This window comes from Otolemur garnettii, unplaced genomic scaffold (genome assembly GCF_000181295.1).
Source record: "Otolemur garnettii isolate 467f Iridium unplaced genomic scaffold, OtoGar3 scaffold00031, whole genome shotgun sequence".
Lineage (NCBI taxonomy): Eukaryota > Metazoa > Chordata > Mammalia > Primates > Galagidae > Otolemur > Otolemur garnettii.
The window spans coordinates 16,880,560-16,901,274 of record NW_003852426.1 but is presented as its reverse complement, the minus strand read 5'-3'; the positions used below and the strand labels follow the sequence as shown (position 1 = coordinate 16,901,274).

The 20,715-nt window shown below is 38.2% G+C and overlaps 1 protein-coding gene across 1 annotated transcript in view; it reads left to right on the top strand.

Annotated features, from left to right (window-relative positions):
- LOC100964357 (24-hydroxycholesterol 7-alpha-hydroxylase) overlaps window positions 1-20,527 on the top strand; it is an 83,950-nt gene extending 63,423 nt beyond the window's left edge. Inside the window, exons 11-12 of the mRNA XM_003789243.3 lie at window positions 16,895-16,982; window positions 20,197-20,527. Of these exons, the coding sequence (XP_003789291.1) occupies window positions 16,895-16,982; window positions 20,197-20,268 (160 nt within the window). The 3' untranslated portion in view covers window positions 20,269-20,527. The remainder of the gene's footprint in view (window positions 1-16,894; window positions 16,983-20,196) is intronic.
- The last annotated feature ends 188 nt before the right edge of the window (window positions 20,528-20,715 follow it).

Here is a 20,715-nt window from a genome sequence, read left to right as displayed (position 1 = left end):
TGGTTAGGAGAGAGGCCTCCGTTCATCTACTCCCACTGGATACGCACAAGGATGTGTATATCTCCTGTAGTTACTAGCAGCAGGTTCAAAAGGAACAAGCCTTACAGCCATGGAGAGTCTGTGGATGGCAGAGCAGAGATATGGAAAGAACTTGGGTCTGATCTATAATATCATTGTATCACTGACTTCCTCAGATTTGAAGAGTTCATCTTCTTTCCATTATATGGATAACAAATGCCCTATTTTCAAGGCAGTGTGAGTTAACAGTTCCATTGTTTAGAGCTGAACACATGCTGACACACCAGAAAACTCCAAAGCTGAACATTGTAATTGTCAGATTCTTTAACACACAACAGCAGCAATAGCAACAAAAACCTGTCATGCTCATCTGCCTCTGACTATTTTCACTTTGGAGAAGGAGTTCTTAAGCCAATAATACATGTATTGTTTTTGTCGCCTACTAAGTATCGATGTTCTAAGAGTAGCTCTTGTAAAAAACAATAGATGTTGCTTTTTTTAGGTCCCTTGACATATATTCCTAACAGCAACTAAAAATTTTATTATAGCCACCTTTGACATTGAGCTACAAGTATTTTAAATGAAGGACTGAAATGTTTTACAACAAAGTATATAATATGGGCCATTGATTAAGTATTATCTGATTACTGTTGTTTCTAACAGGGGCCATTGCCACCTTCCTTGACAGCTTTTAAGTTAACAGTTTTTTGAGTTTGAAAGTGATAGGTGACCACATTACTGCAATGCAACCAACAGTACCTTATTTAGACAGAAATTATCTATTTTTAGAACGTACTGAGCTCTTACCATAAGCAAAGTAGTATCCTGGGTCCTTTAGGGGCTTTCGACATAACACCTGTTCTCAGCCCTTCTGAAATGACAACTTAGTTGAGGCAAGAAGAACATCAGGTTGATAAATAACCACAGGATTGCAAGATAAGAAGTACCTGAGCACAGTGGGCTAGAGATTCCAGAGGAAAGGTACGTTTGGTCAGAGACAGATTTCCTAGGGAAAGTAGCCTTTGAAGGGCGAGAAGACTTTTTAGCTTAAGGAAACAGAATGAGCAAAGGGTCATTAAGTACAGAGGTATGTCTCTGAGTGGTTTATGGTGTTACTGGTACTGGGACAAGATTAGAGATAGTGGTGAGAAGCAAGAATGAAAACATTGGCCCAAATGGGAAGGCCCTTTAAGACCTAGTTTAGGGGTTTGTATTCTGCTCAAGTGGCATTCATAAAATAGAAAAAGTTTTATGTAGAGTGGATTAGTGTGGGTCATGACTTAGGTTATATGGTCCCGCTGATATTCCATGTAAGAGACATGGAGTGGTAGAATTTACCAAATTTGGAAGGTGATTATAAATGGGAATCACTTGAAAGGAATAGCTAACAGTAAACTGCGACTTTGAATCTGGGTGGCTAGAAAAAGAAGAGCTTCTTGGGCCACACATTAAATACACAAACATTAATGAAAGCTGATTAGAAAAAAAAAAAAAGACCTGTACATACTTTTTGTGATATCTGATGCCACAGATAAGCAAAAATGGTCCTTATAAAATCAGCATGTGGCCTATGGGTTGTGGCTTGGACACCTCTGCTTTAGACCTGATGTATAATTCAGAACATTTCATCTAAAAGAAGTAGAAAACGCATCCTTCCCAAGAATGCATGGAACATTCTCCAGGGTCGATCACATAGAGGGCTATAAACAAGTCTTAAACATTTTAGGAATGTTGAAATCATAACAAGTGCATTTTCTAAACAGAATGATAGGAAACTAGAAGTCAGTTACAGGAAAAAAACTGGAAAATTCACAAACATGGAAATTAAGCAACACATACTGAACAACCAGTGAGTCAAAAAAGAAATTTAAAAATACCTTGGCTCCGCGCCTATGGCTCAAGCGGCTGAGGCGCCAGTCACATACACCTGAGCTGGCGGTTTTGAATCCAGCCCGGGCCTGCCAAACAACAATGATGGCTGCAACCAAAAAATAGCCGGGCATTGTGGTGGGCGCCTGTAGTCCCAACTACTTGGGAGGCTGAGGCAAAAGAATCACTTAAACCCAGGAGTTGGAGGTTGCTGTGAGCCACAGCACTCTACCCAGGGTGACAGCTTGAGGCTCTGTCTCAAAAAAAAAAAAAAAGAAAGAAAGATTAAAAATACCTTAAGACAAATGAAAATAGAAACACAATATACAGAACGTTATGGGAAAAGCACCTCTAATAAGCAAGTGCATAGTGATAAACACTTACATTAATGAAAGACAAAAGATCTCAAATCAACTTAATTTAATACCTCAAAGAACCAGGAAAAAAAGAACAGATGAAGCACAAAGTTAGCAGAGATGAGGAAATAAAGATCAAATCAGAAATAAAGGAAGCGGAGACTAGAAAATTAACAGAAAATATCCACAGAAAGGAGCTGGGTTTTGTTGTTGTTGAAAAGATAGGCAAAATCCACAAGTGAACCTAAAGAAAAAAGATAGAAGACAAATAAATTCAGAAGGAGACAGTACAACAGAAATGTGAAGGGTTGTAAGAGATTACTATGAATAATTATATGCTAACAAATTGCATAATCTAGAAGAAATGAATAGCTTTCTGGAAGCATATAACTTGCGAAGACTAACTCATGAAGAAATATAAAACAAGGACAGACCAATAACAAGTAAGGAGATTGAGTCTTGATTGGTCTCTCATCAAGGAAATGTCCAGGACATGATGGTTTCACAGCTAAATTTTATCATGCACCATGAGCAAGTGGGATTTATCCCTGGCATGCAAGAATGGCTTGACCTATACAAATCAAGAAATGTGATACACCACGTTAAGAATGAAGGACAAAAATTATATGATCATCTCAATTGATGCAGAGAAAAATTGCCAAAATAAACATTTTTTTCATGATAAAAATGCTCAGCACATTGGGTATAGAAGGACTACCCCAGCATAATGTAGGCCATAGATGATAAGGCCACAGGTAATGTCGCTCTTAACATTGAGAAAATTAAAGCTTTTCCTCTATGATCACAAATACAAAATTCTCACTCTTGGTACTTCTTTTCCACCTAGTACTAGAAGTTATGGCTAGAGCAATTAGAGGGAAAAAAAGAAATAAAAGTAATCCAAATTGGAAAGAAAGAAGTAAAATTATCCCTGTTTACAGATTATATGATCTTATATGTAGAAAATCTTAAAGGTTCCACAATCAGAAAATAAACCCAATTAGAAATAATAAATTAATTCAATGAAGTAGCAAGATATGAAATCAACCCACAAAATCAGCTGCATTTCTGTACTCTTAACAATGTACAAACTGACAAAGAAACTATGAAAACAATTCCATGTACAGGAGCGTCAAAAAGAAAATCCTTAGAAATTAGCTAAACCCTGAAGGTGAAAGATTCATACAATGAAAACTATAAAATATTGCTGAAAGTAATTAAAGGAGACATAAATGAATAGACACACATCCCATGTGTATGAATTGGAAGACATAATATTGTTAAGATGTCAGTGCTACTCAAAGTGATCTACAGATTTACTATAATCCCTACCGAAATCCCAATTATGTTTTTTGCAGGAGTAGAAAAAAGTTATTATTTAAAATTTACATGAATTTCAAAGGATCCTGAGGAGCCAAAACAATCTTGAAAAAGAACAGAGGTAGAGGACTCACATGTCCTGATTTCAAAACTTAATACAAAGGTGCAGTAATAAAAATAATCTGGCACTGGGATCAAGACAGATATGTAGACCAATGGAATAGAATACAGAACTCAGAAATAGCCTATACCTCTAGGGCCAAATGATTTTTAGCAAGTGTTCTAAGACCATTAAATAGGAAAAGGTCAGTCTTTCAGCAAATGGTGCTGAAAAAACTAGATATCCATTTGCAAAAGAATGAAGTTGTAACACCGTATACAAAAATTAACTCCAGGCTGGCGCCTGTGGCTCAATCAGCTAAGGCGCCAGCCACGTACACCTAAGGTGGCAGGTTCGAATCCCCAGCCCGGGCCCGCCAAACAACAATGATGGCTGCAACCAAAAAAATGGCCGGGCATTGTGGTGGGCACCTGTGGTCCCAGCTACTTGGGAGGCGGAGGCAGGAGACTCGCTTGAGCCCAGGAGTTGGAGGTTGCTGTGAGCAGTGAAGCCATAGCACTCTACCCAGGGGGACAGCTTGAGGCTCTGTCTCAAAAAAAAAAAAAAAAAAAAAAAATTAACTCCAAAGAGAATAAAAACCTGATGTAAGACCTAAAACTATAAAACCCTTAAAGGTAAATAGAGCAAGAGCTTCATGACATTGGATTTAGCAATGATGTTTAGATATGACACCAAAGCCAAGACAACAGAAGAAAAATAAACAAATTGGATTTTATGAAAATTTTAAAATGATGTGCATCAAAAGACAGTATCAATAAATAAAAAGGTAACCCACCAAAGGAAGAAAGTATTTGCAAATTATATATCTGATAAGAGATTAGAATCCAAAATCTATAAAGAACTTCTAAATCTCAACAACAACAAAACAAGCGATCCAAAAATGGAGAAAGGACTTGATAGACATTTCTTGAGAGAAGATGTACAAATAGCCAGTACACATGAAAAGATGTTTAGCATCATTAATCACTATGTAAATCCAAATTAAAACTAGCATGAAATATGACCTCATACTTGTGAAAGTTGAGTATGCAAAATAAAGTTGTTTATGTCATACTCAAATAAAAGGGGACTCAAGAAGTCACAGGAAAAAAGGTTGCATACACCCGTCCCAAAAAACTGTCTCACAGGCCCAATCAAAAAGTTCTAGGTACCCTCAATGAATCCCAAACAATTAAAAAAGAAAAACTTAAAAAAGTGCTAGGGCCTATAACTCCCCAAATAACAAGGACTACCTAGCAATTGTGGACACCCACCAATCAGAACTCACTTGCTCCCTTGTAAGACACTAGTAGCACCAATGAACTTTCCTTCAAAGCAACTTGCATAATCTTCTCTTCCTCCAGTAAAATCCTAACCTCTTCTTCTGTTCTCCAGAGATACCAGAGGCCACCTTGGTCTATGCATATTGCCCTGATTTGTAATTCTATTCCTTCTCTAGTCCAATAAACCCTCTTGCTTCAAGATTCATCTCTCTATATTTTTATTTCAAGTTAACATGCCAGTTAGGATGGTTTCTAGCAGCAAAAGGAAAATACAAAGTGCTAGTGAGGATGTGGAGAAATTGGAACCCTTATGCACTGTTAGTGAGGATGTAAAATGGTACAGTTCCTATGAAAAACAGTATGGCAGTCCCTAAAAAAATTCAAAAGAGAGTTGATCCCACAATTCTGCTTCTGGGTAGATAGCCAAAGAAATGAAATCAGTATCTTGAAGAGATAGTTGCACTTCCATGTCACAATAGCCAAGATCTGAAAACAACCTAAGCGTTTGATGGATAAAGAGATAAAGAAAATGTGATGCACACACACACACACAGAGGAGTATTTTTCAGCCTTAAGGGGAAAAAAAAGGAAATCCTGCCGTTTGCTATGACATGGATAAACCTGGAAGACATTGTGCTAAGTGAAATAAGCTAGACACAAAAAAATAGTGCATAAGACCATTTATATGTAGAATCAAAGATGGTTAAACTCATTGAAATAGAGAGTAGAATAGTGGTTAGAGGAGCTGGGAAGGTAGGGCTGATAGGAGATATAGGTCACGGGGTACATAAGGTGAATAAGTTCTGGAGACTTGATGCCCAGCCTGGTGACTATAGTTAATAATAACATATACTTGAGATTTGCTAAGACAATAGCTCTTAAGTGTGCTCACCACACACACACACACACACACACACACACGTAACTATGTGAGGTGATGGGCATGTTAATCAGCTTGATTTGGGTAGTCATTTCACAAAATACATGTTTCTCAATGTATATTAAATCATCACGTGGTATACCTTAAATATATATAACTTTTATTTGTCAATTATACATCAGTAATCTGGAAATAAATCATGATATTATTTCTATTTGATGAGTACTTAAACTCGATGAAGCCAGTACAATTCCTTTGCCTTTATTCCTGAATAAAGGGAAAATATACAAGTCCTAAGTAAGGAATTTTCAACAGGTTTATATTTTAATTAGCTGCATTTGTAGATGTATAATGTTCTTGTATGTGTAAAAAATATGTTATAAATACTGTCCCTTATTATTTTCACTGTTTTGGTAACAGAAGTATTAAGAAAACATTACTCACCCAAACATAGCTCAGCTTGCTTCTGAGGAACTTATGTAAGAATACAAATTTATGAGGTCTGTTTTCTTTAATATGAAAAGCTTCTAAACTGGCATATACGCAGGTATGTATATACCAGTTTCTGGTATTTTAGATATTGAACAAAATTCAGTAAAATAGTAAAGGCTTAAAAAACAAAACTTTAGGGGCTGGGCACAGTTGCTCATGCCTATAATCCTAGCACTTGGGGAGGCTGAGGTGTTTGAGACAAGCCAGAGAAATATAGTGAGACTCCATCTCTACAAAAAAATTAAAAAATTAACTAGTTATGATGGTGCCCATCTGTAGTTCCAGTTACTCAGAAGGCTGAGATAGGAGGATAGTTTGAGACCAGCAGTTTGAGGCTGCAGCGAGCTATGATCACCCAACTCCACTCTAGCCTGAACAACAGAGCAAGACCTTGTCTCTAACTAAAAAAAAAAAAAAATTAGTGGATAATTGGAGTAATTCTACTAGAACATGAAAATATTTCAATTTAGAGAAAATAAGATTTGCAGCACGTTTTATTATTGTATTATGTATTATTAATCTTACTTTTCCTTTAACTTAAGTTGTCAAAATGTTTAGAATACTGAATGCTATATTAATATTTTAATAGTTAACATTAATCGAATAAGAAAACTAACAACAGTAAAAATAAAAGAAGAAAAATATTTAAGCCTCACTAATTCAAAATGCATGGTATGAATTGGTCGAAAGACTAGGTTATAGTTTATCTTTGAGAAAAATGTAGTTTTATCATTTTTAAAAGCATCACAGTGACTAAAATTAGTTAAGGAATACTACCTTCTAAGTGTAGAAGAAAACTATTTTAATAAATTGATAAATATTGTTAACAATCTTTTGTTAAATTTCTATCATTCCCTTTTTCTCATTTTGCTTTATCAATTTTCTGCAATATATATCTTTCTTGAAAGTTTTAAAAAATTATTTTAATTGACAATTAAATTTATATGTATTTATAGCACGCATGTTTTGATCTATGTATATGTTGTGGAATGGCTAAATCAAGCCGTTTAACAGCTTTATACATTATGCCACATACTTATTTTTTTGTGGCGAGAACACTTAAAATCTACTCTGTTAGCAATTTTCACATATATTATGCAATATGTCGTTAATACTGTAGTCACCATGATATACAATACATCTCTTAAACTTATTTCCCCTGTCTAACTGAAATTTTGTGTCCTTTGACTAATATTTCCCCAACTCTCCCACTGCCCGGGCCTTTGGTAACCACTTTTTCTGATTCTACTTGCTCACCCGATCTTGATTCTTCTGAAGGTACTTCCTTATACAGATAGTTGTTGAATTGAGTGTTCTGCAGAAATACTTGAGGTTTCTATTCAGCTACTTGCTCACTTCATTCACCTTTTCTAAGTATTTCTAATCAACATACATGTGGTCTTTCGAAATGTTTAAACTTGTGGTCTTAGATTATGATTTCTGGCCTTGTTTACATTACTCATGTGCTTTGCAAACCCCTTTAGTGATAGAGAAACCCCTTGCTTGAGGACCTCCTATGTGTAGTAATGTTTAAAGGAACCTTGTTTTCACATTTACCTATTTGTCAATAAGTATATTCTGTTCACTGGTTCTGTAGCACTTTCAGGAGGAAAATGCCAAAGCTGTCACATGCACACTGAAACCCCTCCAAGAATCGGTCCCTCTTGTCTGTCCAGCTCCGTCTCTCATCACCTCACCTTCTGCATGGAGTAAACAGCTTCCAGGCCCTTGGATGGGCCAGGGCCCTTTCTAAGTCTGTGCCTTGGTGCATGTCATTTCTCTGCCTAGAGAACCTTCTTTACTTGCCCAGCTCCCACACTGCCCTTTCACATGCTGCCTTTATGGTTTGTTGTGGTGCCTGTATGGAGACTTGAAAACCAGGAACGCATTTTTTTTGGGGGGGGGGCCCTTTTTTTTTTTTAATGAAAACATGAAACAAAGTTTATTGAGGAAGACAAAGGCAGGTTTACAGACTAAGAGCAAGATACATGCTTACCAATCAAAATATGTTCATCATAGACAACAAATGGGCCTTCATCACCAGGCCAAGGAGGCAAAGAGGCTTGTTTTGGGACTTTTTTTTTTTGGCCGGGGCTGGTTTTGAACTCACCACCTCCAGCATATGGGGCTGGCGCCCTACCCTTTTGAGCTGCAGGCACTGACTATTTAATAAAAGCCATTCTAACAGGGGCAAGGTGATATTTCAGTGTGGTCTTAATTTGCATTTCCATAATGATTAGTGATCTTAAGCATTTTTTCATATGTTTATTAGCCATTCATCTATCTTATTTTGAAAGGCTTCTGTTTATGGTTTTTGCCAACTTTTTAATGTTTTTTTTTCTTGCTGATTCGCTTGAATTCTTCGTAGATTCTGAATCTCAGCCTTTTATTGTATATGTAGCTTGTGAATATTTTCTCCCATTCTGTACATTGTCTCTCTATTTGTACAATTATACTTATTTCTTAATAGTTTTGAAATGTACCATTGCATCATGTGCATTAGGTGAGGTCCCCCCAAATATTCTCCCTCCTCCCCCACCTCCTCTTCCCTTCAGGAAAGTCTTTTATCCCAGGATGCTGAGCTCAGAGAGGTTGGAAATCACACCACTGATGTCTGACAAGCTAGTATTAGAGAAGCGCTTAGAACAATGATAAGAAAATGGGATTTGTTTTGGACATAGCAAGGAACCTACCCAACTTTTCCATAATTCACAAATGTAAAATTAGCCAGTGTTTTTCTAGTGCTGCCAAGGAAACCTTGAATATTAGGAAGGCACTGATGATTCTTCTGAACCCCAAATGTCAGCCTAGTTATAGGAAAGAGGGATATCATCTAACTTACTTGTAAAAAGGAAGCTAAGTCGGGAGAAGAAGTGGTTATTTAAGTTGTAACTTTATGTTTAACTTCATCTGTTGGTGCTTTTTACCCCCTTCTCCTTGCGATAGGCTGGCTGACACCGTCCATGAAACACTTTCTCCGTGGAGCTTCTGAGCTCTCTCTGTTATTCTTCCCTTCTCCATCTCCTTTCTCATATTCCTCACTTTTCTGACTCCAAATTTTGGAGTATCTAAGTCTGTCTCTTCAGATTTTTTTTTAATCCTTTTAGTATCTCCAGCGCTGAGTGAAACCCTTCTAAACGCAGGGCTCATTTACTCCGCTCCTGCTCACATCTCCACTGGCTGTCTGCAGACCACTGGTCTGTAGAAATCTGTGCTGACCACGTCTAAAACTGAACTCCAGATTACGATTCCTCAATCTGCTCTTCCTTCCCGAGTGCCGGCTGAGGTAAATTCCAGCCTCATCCTTGCATTTCCTCAAGTCGAAACCTCCGGAGTCAGCCTGACTCCTTTCCGTTCTTCACGTCTGCAATGCAAACTGTCGGTCCATCCTGCAGAGTACCTCCAGATTCCAACTGGGGTTCACAATTATTTCTACCATCCTAGTTCAAGTCACCACTTTCTGTTATATAGAAAATTGTAACAGCTTTCTAATGAATCTTTTATAATAGCTCCCATACACATGCCCCTATATTTTGTTCTCAAAGTAGCAGGTGGAATGATTCTTTTAGAACTTGTATTGCTTAAAACCATTTGATAGCCTCTCATCTCACAGAATAAAATGAAATCTCTAACAGGTCCCACAAGGCTCTCTCGATAACTAGACTGTTTCTCTGGTATTTGCCTTTCTTGATGTTTCCGAGCCTCCTGTTCCTCATTCTCCTACCTCTAGATTTTATACCCTTCAATTCCTCTGCATGGAATACGGTAGCCCAGATATTCACTATGGCTCATTCTCTTACTTTATCCCATTATCTGCTAATGTATCACCTCACTAGAGACACCTTCCTTATCTAAAATATTTTAGCCCGCACCTCCATCACTCCCTTTCTTCTTATCTCGCCTTATTTATTATGCTAGTACATATTCTGCTATAGTTTAAGCTTCCTGAGAACACAAATGTCGTTTTGTTTATGGGGGTAAGTTCAGTGCCTTGAAGCAGGTAAGGCACATAAAAACACAATAAATAATGAACAAATAAATGAATGGAGATCTTATTTTATTGTGAGAATTCTTAGTGTATGATCTAAACATCAGTTTAGTGTTCCCATAAAAGTTACTTCCTGAAATTAAAAAAAAGAAAAGGTCACTTCCTTTCCAGGAGGAGAAGAGAGAACAGACTGGTATGTTACATTCACACCATACTTACCCACTCACATTGGACCCTTGCAGTGTTGTGTGACATTGATGCACTCTCAAATCCTCTACCTGCTGCTGCCCACCTGCCTAAAAATGGGCTGCTGTTGCTTTCACAGCATCCCCAGCACAGGGGTGTAAGTGAGACCACTCACGCCTCCTGCGTGTTAACACCTGTTTCTTCTCCACTACACTGTCATACAAGAGAGTAAAGTGCATCAGTTATGACAGAATTTTTGAAGTTAAAAAAAAATCACAGCAAAGGCAGGGAAATATTAAAATTATACATGACATACTTCTTTTCCCATGGTCCTGGAGAAAATTATTAAAGTTGAGCACATCACAGAAAGTCCTGTTCTAACCTTCCATGCCTTCTTTACATGGCACGAGCTTATCTCTTTTGCAAAACAGTCCCAGAGCAGCCACTCTCCTCTTAGCCTCTCGCTCCCCCAGAAGTGGATTTTCCTCTAAGGTTCATCTGCTTTCCTTCTGCAGTGCGTTTCTCAAAGTCTGAGTCTAGAATAACACTGGGAGCTTTTAGCGGGACTGTCCATGGTCATCCTTGGGTCTTAAGTTCCTCCTAACAGTCCCTGGTGGACACAGCCACGGGGCCTTAATCTGTCCAAATGTTAGTTGTTCACATTTAAAATTTCAGATTATTATGGGAATACGTGCATTCTGGTTATGTAGTTTGCTTTTGTATGGTTAGAGTCAGAGTTATAGGTGTGTCCTTCACCCAGAAAGTGTGTAATATACCCATGCAGTGTGCCTGGTGGGGAGAAACAAATTCTGTATTGAATAGTTGACTATCATTTCAACGTCTCTTTCTTTCACGTATCTCCCAATGATCATCATTGTATTGTATAATACATAGTGTAATCTAAATTCTTAAGGAGGAAATTAAATATTTGCCCCTAGATTTCAAAGCTACTCTCTTCCATAGTGGAGTACTATCTTCCTATCTTGATGGTTGGTTTTTTTTCTTTCCATACTTTAAACATATTGCTCATTGTCTTCTGGGTTACATAGTTTCTGATGAAAAATCTGTGTTAGCTTTTAATTGTGTTGTTCTTTATTGCATCTTTTTTTATCTGGCTACTTAAAATTGTTTTCTTTTTCTTTTTGCAATTTTTGGCGGGGGTGGGGTTTGAATCCACCACCTCTGGTATATGAGGCCTGCACCCTACTCTTTGAGCCTCAGGCACTACCCTAAAATTGTTTTCTTCGTAACTGGTATTTAGTGTTGATCATGATTTGCTTGGTCTGGTTTTCTTTATGTTTCTTCTGCTGGGGGTTCATCGAGCTTCTTGGATTTGTAAATTATAGTTTTCAAAAACTTGAAAATGTTTCAGCTAGTATTTCTGAAAATAAAAATATTTATTCTGATAATAAAATCTATTTCCTGCTTGTCCTTCCATATCTAATTACACACCTGTTAGGCTGTTGACAGGTCAATGACTCTATTCATTTCGCTTTATCGCCTTATTATTTTAGGTACTTCATCACTTCATTTTAGATACTTATCATTGTTGTGTTAATTACGTTCCCTGATCTTTTCTGTTGCAGTATCTTATCAACCATCAATCCCATCCAGTATATTTTTCATTTAAGGTGTATTTTGTCGTCATTGTTGCTAGAAGTTAAATGTGGGTGTCTTTTCTTGATCATGCTGTTGTTGTGTACCTGTTTGAATATATAGAGGATAGTTAATTAACTGTGTCTAATATCTATGCTTTCTAAGCCTGTTTCCTTTGAACAGATTTTTCTTGCTTTTGCATCATATTTTCTTGTTTCTTCTAGACCTGGTAATTTTTGAGTTAAATGCAAGATGTAAGTGTCAGGGATGCTGGATTTTATTGTATTCTTCTAGTTTTAGTTTATTATGACATGTGGTTAGTTGCTGAGAAGTTTTGTTAAGGAAATTCCAAAATGCCGTTTAACATAAGATACTATAATACCACTACCCAGGCAGAACCCTTTTAAGGATTCTAGCAGTGATCTGTGTGCTAAACGGTCTTCACACCCTTTCTGTGGGAAGGCAGATGTCCGTGTCTTATTTGGGCTCTAGGCCCTGTTCAGCTTATTACTCTTTGACTGTCTTTTCGTCATCCTTTCCGACCTCAGCAGTTTCTTCTCACACGTGCAGAGATCTGTACTCTGCCAAATATTCAGAAAAGACCCCTATTTAGATCTCTGGAGTACTGGTGGTCTCCCTCATGTGAAACTCCCTCCTCTCTGATTCTAGTCTTTTTTAGCTTGCCTGAACTTGATCTCTGTCTCCTCAAGTGCATAATACTGTCCGGTCTTGATGGTTTTCCCTGCTTTGCACTGTGGTATAGAAACTGCCATGGGCAGTAAACTAAAGCAATCACAGGGCTCACCTCATTTTCTTTCTTTTCTGGGAGATCTTCCTACACTGTGGATTTTGCCCATTTTTTTTTTCTTTTTTGAGTTATTTAAGGCAGGAACATAACAATGATTTTTGTTACTTTATCAGGACCTGGAGTGAAGGTTCTAGTTTGTTTAAAGTTTGACAAAATCTTAATCGTGAGAAATTCTGAACCTGCATGCAAATTCCCAAAATTGTGTTTTCTTGAAATCACTACTTAATTTGATCTGAATCAGTAAACATTGGGTGTGTCCTATTTCATAGACATTGATACTTTCTTGAAACAAATTATCTTTAGCATGTACCAGTAAATAGAATTAAATTTGCAACATAAATATCATAAAAGAATTAATGTGGTATTCAAGTGTATTATAACAACACCTGGAGTGCTCCAGATTTCATTTCAAATGAAACATAGTTAAGATGTTTCAAAATCACCTGTGGTGGGGGGGGATCTATTTGATAGAAACATCAGATCATCATAGTCAGTCATTCACTCATGCAAGGAACAAATGCTGAGGATTCAACCGTGAATAAGACAGGGCTTCTGCTTTTTGTGAAGACTGTAGTCAATATGAAGAAAGAGACATGCAAATGACTAATTATAATACAGTAAGACATAGTAGGATTACAGGCTAAGGACCTGACTTGAGGGATATGCAGCGTGTCATAGAAACACAGAGAATGGTAGGAAGGGCAGGAAATAGAATCTGCTTTATGGAAGACATCAGCGCCCATCGTCTATTCATTTTATTCAGTTAACATTATTAGGCGCCATCATTGTTCACTGTGTTAAGGCCAGAAAATGCAGTTTCACCTTTAGAAGAGAGATGGGTAATGAGCAATCACAATTCAGTGCAGTAGAAGCTACAGCTGAGATGTGAACAGGAAACCAGAGAGATGGAGAGGATGGGCACCTTGTTCCAGAGGCAAGTGATGGAGTGGTGCTTGCAGGAGTGTGAGCCTCAGACAGGCAGGGGCTGGCAGAACACTGTCATTCAGGAAATGTCAAGTAATAAAGTGTGGCAAGAACAAGGGTGTCAAATGGGAGCACTGGGAGAGAGGAGGCTGCAGAAATATGTAGGGGATGGATCTGCTGGCTGCCTTCCGATGTATTTGGAAGTAAATGGGAAGCACAGTGTGTGTGTGTGTGTGTGTGTGTGTGTGTGTGTGTGTATGCAATGAGAAGGCAGTGATAAAATATGTCATAGAAATAGAGTAGAAGGAAGTGGAACTGGAAGCAAAGAGACCACTATGGACACTAAAATGATTCTGTAATTCAGGCAATAAATTAAGGACTGCACTGAGGGAGTAGTTCAGGGACTGGAGATAGAGGATATGGAGAGAGACTGGGAAATTATTAACTAGGAGATGAACAAAGGCCCTGATGCCTAACTGAATGTGAAGGGTAATAGGATTGAGGATTGATGACTTCCAGTTTTCTGGTCCATTGGATTAATTGTGTTCATTAAGGGTGATGGATCCTAAAAGGGTCTGCCTACAGTGCATAGAGCTCAGAACAACCCAATGGGATGCCAGGAAAAAGAGCAGAATCTCATTTATACTTTTCTCAGATTTTTACTTTCTATTTGCATGTGTTTTAGAAAGTAGGCAATAAATGGATCAGTAGTATAAATACATAATTTAAAATAAATATAGATATATAGTAGGGCATATATTTTATTATAAAATGTTATTTTTATTTAATATCAAATATTTTATTACCAGGGTGTGTGATCAAAAAGCTTGAGCACTCTTGAGACAAAGATTACAAAAAGAAGAACAAATTTGGAAGTTTGGGGAAACTTAAGGTGCCTACAGAACATTCAGGGAGTAATTTTCAGTGGCCCCTCGAACCTAGACCCAGACAGGACTGTCCAATAGAGCTTTTCTGTAATCATGGAAATGTTCTAAATATATACTATCCAATATGGTAGCCAGGAGTCACATATGACTATTAAGCACGTGAATATAGCCAGTGCAACTTTTTGTTTTGTACAGTTTTAATTTGTTTAATTAAATAACCACATGTAGCTAATGGCTACAGCATTGGAGAGCATAAGTTCTAAAATTTAAGAGGGAGACTGGGGCTTTCATGTATTGAGTGTTTTCACAGGCTAAGCATTTTACATACATCTTAAAGCAATTTAATCAAGCTCACACCTATAACCCTAGCTAGCACTTTGGGAGGCCGAGGCGGCTGGATTGCTTGAGCTCAGGAATTGGAGACCAGCCTACGCTAGAATGAGACCCCCATGTCTAAAAAACAAGCCAGGCATTGTGGCCGGCACCTGTAGTCCCAGCTATTGGAGAGCCTGAGGCAAGAGGATTGCTTGAGCCCAAAAGTTTGAAGTTGCTGTGAGGTCTGACACCACAGCACTCTACCATAGTAGAGTAAGGGCAACAAAGTACAACTTTGTCTCAAGAAAAAGAAAGAAAAAGGTAATTTAATCACCTTTACTACTCTGTGGAATACCTATTATTAATAGAGAAAAAAGTATGTTCTTGCTCTGTTCCTTTAATAGCAAAGGATTATATTGAAAAGAGGAGTATTGGGTGGCACCTGTGGCTTAAAGGAGAAGGGCACCAGCCCCATATACCAGAGGTGGTGAGTTCAAACTTGACCCTGACCAAAAACTGCAGAAAAAAAGAAAAGAAGAGTATTGTGAGACCAAGTAACAAATAGGAGAAGCCATGTTTGCTCATTCTGCTTGCCAGCCTAATATTTTCTTTATGTTTAATTTTTTTAAATTTCAGATTGATACGAGGGTACAAATGTTTGGGTTACCTTGTTTTCATTTCTAAGGTAAAGTTCAAGTTGTAGTTGAGCCCTTCACCCAGGGGGCGTGCTGAACACGCTCACATGGTGCACAGCAGATGAGATCCCACCAATTGCCCCCCTGCACTCTCCCTCCCCCACCCCTTCCCCTCACCAGACCGTACTTGTGGTTTTCTTTAATGTGGGCATGTAGTTGTTTATATATTGGTTTTTATTAGTACTGAGTACATCAGGCACTTTTTTTTCCATTCTTGGGATACTTTACTAAGAAGACTGTGTTTCAACACCACCTGGGTAAACACAAAAGATAAAATCTCTATCTTTTCTTATGACTGAATAGAATCCCATGATATACATATTCCAAAGCTTATTAATCCATTCATGAGTTAAGGGGTACCTGGGTTGATCCACAACTTGGCAATTGTGAATTGGGCCGCAGTAAACATTCTAGTGCAAATGTCCTTGTGGTAAAATGATTTTTGTTCTTCTGGGTAATGGGATTGTGGGATCAAATGGAAGGCCCACTTTTAGTTCTTTGAGGATTCTCCATACTTCTTTCCACAAAGGGTGTGTTAGTTTGCAAGTCCACCAGCAATGCAAAAGTGTTCCCTTCTCACGTCCACACCAGCATCACTTGCCCCCCTAATTTCACATGGTCCTTGACTCAGTGATGCCATGCCTGTTTCCAGAGGGTAGTTTGAAGACAAAAAAGGATAGGGACCACAGCCCCCACATCTCTTTGACTGAGTAACTATATTCTTAAAAGAATATTAACAGATAAATGACCTGGTCCTCGCCTTTTCTTACACACATGATAATGTCTGCCAAGGATAGCCGGTATGCCCTTGCAAACTATAACCATATGTGGTAAACCTTGATGTGATTCTGCTTTAATGGATCTTCTGAGCAAGTTTGATGTAGCTTTGCACCAACTGAACCTCCAGCACCAGCATAAAAGGTGAGCTGAACCACTGTTTCATAAGAGGCTGACAGAACTGCTCTGAGAGAGTCCCGTGGGGTGGCGCAGGCCTGGGTCTGTGGTCCTCAGTAACACTTCCGAAAAAACTAACTTGAATTCTGGAAAGCTTGAATTCTTTTTTTATTCAGTTGGCAGTGTATTTGCTTTGAAATATGTACACTTTCTGGATATTCTCTGTTGGTAGATATTCACGCCTCTTTCGCCATCAAGTAACAATTTTATGTTTTTCTTTCAGGTGGTTTGCTCTGTTAGAGATTCAAATATGTATTATCTTACTGCTTTATAAATATGACTGTACTCTTCTGGACCCATTACCAAAACAGGCAAGTACATTCAGAATTTTGAATTTCATGGTAACTTTCAGATTTGATGCAAACTCTGACCCCTTGGTTTACCAGAGATGAGCTCACTGATTTCCTAACTTATGCCTGCTCTTCACAGGTGCCTTGGATAGAACCAGATTGAGACATACTCGGTCCCCTTAATTCAGGGTCTGCTCCATGTGCCCCGTTGCCGCATGGCCAGGACCTAATAGCAGTGTCTCCACCACTCCCAGTGTTAGGAGCGTCTCAATGAATTTATTAGATGGGGCATTTTCCCCTTTTTTAAATAAGCATGGCCTCGACTTTGGCTTTGTTTCCATAGAAAGGAAGGTTTGTAGGTCCAAAAGTGAACCATCGGTTTTGGATGCAAGTCATAGCCCTAAGTCTATTTGGAAAACAGGCAATGGTGTGGAAAACTGACCCAACAATAAAAACAGCAAATAGAAATGAAGAGGCTTTATTCCTACCTCTGACCATTGAAGATGCCAGCCATTTAACTCCCCTGTAGGACTCTTCCACTAGACCAGTGTCTCTCAAGCTGACATGAGCATGAGAGTCAGCCAGGGCTCTTGTCAGAGCACAGATGGCTGGGCCCATCCCTAGAGTCCCTGACCCAGTAGGAACTGGACAGGGGCTTTGGAATTTGCATTTCTAACAAGTTCCAGGTGTTGCTGTCACTGTTGGTCTGGGTGTCACACTGTGAGGTCCACTACTGTGAGAAATAAGGGGAAGGTTAATTTAATTCCAAACGTTTGAAAGTCATTTTGAAAACTAGATAAAAAATGTTATTTAAACTGAGGCCAGAGCTCAGAAATGAGGCAATGCGATCTCAGGGCTCTTCATACAGCATTTTGTGCTTTGATTTACTCTTGATCTAATACTGCATACGTATAGAGGGATAAAGAAAACCCTTGGGTTACATTTTAATAGAAATTATGTAGATGTGTTATAGGCAGAAAACACTGTGTTACTCACAAATATGCAGATTTCAGTGCTTTCTCTTGATTTGTTTTGCACTTGTGTTTTGAGTACGAGTAACTGTCAATGATGAAGAGCTCTCAAAATCTTAAAAATGAAAAGGAACTCAAAACTCCCTTCATGTACATTGTCGGTTTCTTGTTTGCAAAGTGAACACTAAGGCCGGGCTTTGCAGACACCAAATACTAATTCCTGGTCCACCAAGTTAGATGTCATTTTGCCCAGGACTGACTTAACATCCTACTGTTTTCCCACCACAAAGAGGACATGGAAATGCCTTTTCAGATTAGAGCGATGACATTTGTCAAAACCATGGAGATCAGTAATTTTGACCAACTCCTTAGGCAAGGTTTTGCAAGCACTTTCTTCCTAAGAATTCTGTTAACCCTATTTAATTTCTAATACCATTTCATACACGTATATGTTTTGACACTGCTAAGAACATTCGTTTAAAGAAATGTTACCTCAGTTTGTAAAAAGTACAAGTCGAAGTGAATTCCCATTATTTCAGAGAGCATTTTCTTTCACAGTTCTTGTACTAGGAAGAGAAAGGTCAATTGAAATTATTTAATTATTGGACTTGTTTTCATAAATTAGGAAATGAAGTGATCAAAAATTACAGGAAATAAACTTCAAATAAACATACTCTTCAGGGAAATGGAAGGGATGGGTTGTCAAAGCGTGTTCTGAGAAATCAGTGGACTTGGAAACCAACTCTCCCGAAGGAATTGACTCTCCATAGTAGAAAAAGTTAAATGCTGTAATCCTCGATTTTAGTTTGCAACAGTCCAGTGTTTTATTTTAACCTCCAGTTAAATGCTGTAATCCTTGATTTTAGTTTGCAACAGTCCAGTGTTTTATTTATTTTAATTTGCAACAGTCCAGTGTTTTAGTTTGCAACAGTCCAGTGTTTTATTTAACAAATTTAATTTGGTGTCAGTTTCTCTCCACTGAACAATGCAGAAATAATACAAACCTTTTAAGGGCTGGTGATTGGTCAGGAGAGTCCTGATGCTGGCAGTAGAGACTATTCCATTTTGAGCATTCATGAAAAACAGCTTCAATTTTCTTGCAAAAGCAAGAACATTTTTGTTAAAGTAGTGGGATTTTATTTGTTCATTTGATAAGTTTTGTTTCATTTCACCTTTTGAGAAGTCATGGATTTTTAGAAAATCTCACAAAACTTATGAATTCTTTCTCTAGAAAAGTTTTTGGGTTTGTTTGGTTTTGTTTTTGTTTTTGTTTTTTATTTGAGATGGAGTCCTACTCTGTTGCCCAGGCTAGAGCACCATGGCATCAGCCTGGCTTAGAGTAAACTCAACTCCTGGGCTCAAGCAATCTTCCTGCCTTAGCCTCCCAAGTAGCTGGGCCTATAGGTGCCTGCCACCACACCCACCTAATTTCTATTTTGTGTAGGGATGGGGTCTCTTTTTTTCTCACTTGAAATTCCTAAACTCAGGTAATTTTTCTGCTGGAGCCTCCAGCAATTTCAGTGAGCACATAGGAGCCCTGAAGAACCCTTCAACTCATTCTATCAACTGCCCTAGCAAATTCCTTGCTAGGGAGCCCATCCTGTGCCCTGTTGCATTCAAACTTGAAAATAGACTGTCTAAATTGGCACCACCTCCTTCTTCCTCATTCCTCCTCTCCCTCCAACCTTCAAGATTGACAGAACAGGTTACTTTTCTTTTTTAAGCCCTCAAGCCTCAAAAACCTCTTTGTATTATTTACAATACACTGGCCTCCCCTCATTCCCACACAGATTTATACTTCATTCCTAACTAGGGAGGAAAAAAATCAGAACATTTGGAATGCACAAAATATCCTTTTGGAAAGTTAAGGTCATAAGTGCACTGTAATAGTGATTCATATCACTGACTCCACATGGTTTTTTAAACACCTATGACACATGGCATAGAGAGCTCACTCAGTAATTACAAATGAAGGGTCACAGCTTTTAGGCCTTATTTGTGGTGTCCTATCTAGCCAAATAAGGTGAAGAACAGGTGGTAGGCCCATAGCCTTGAGGCATGTGAAGTGGTTCCAAGATTATTAGATTAAGGGACTTTCCTCCAAAGGCTAAAGTTGATGCTTGACATTGTGAAATTCATTTTCAACTTTAAAAACTTAAACTCTCCATCTCTTAGAGAAAATTATAAGTGAAGAAACTGTAAGTGTAAAACTGTAGGCTTATGTCTGCTCATTTCTATATTCCTTCTGCATTTTTTGTTTTCAGAGTTCTCTCCATTTGGTGGGTGTCCCCCAGCCAGAAGGGCGGTGCCGAATTGAATATAGACAAAGAATGTGACATCTGCTAGGCCTCAAGACGGCCAGGGCCTTCTGGAGGAGTGATGCCACCCTGTCTACATAGGTGGCTATGCCTGGGCCTGAGCTCTGCTAAAGCATGCTACTTCACCTTGTTTGGACTCAAAGAAAATGCCTGACTGCTGCTGTTGGGGTTATCAGCAGCGTACTAAGAATCCAACATCACTTTCTGTGATAAAGAAGCATGAGTGTATGCTTTCTAAAAAAATGTATAAATGATTAAAAAGGTATTTTTGAAGAAATTGAAATTTGGTTTCATGCATAAATATAACTTTAAATAGAAGTAATGTCATTTGTCTGAAAATCTTCGTACACTAAATTCACTGTGAAGGCAACATACTTAAATTGCTATTTTGAATTCTAGCAGTCTTAGATTGTAAAAAAAAGTTATTAAATAATGAAATGATTTTTAGACTTTTTCTATATGATT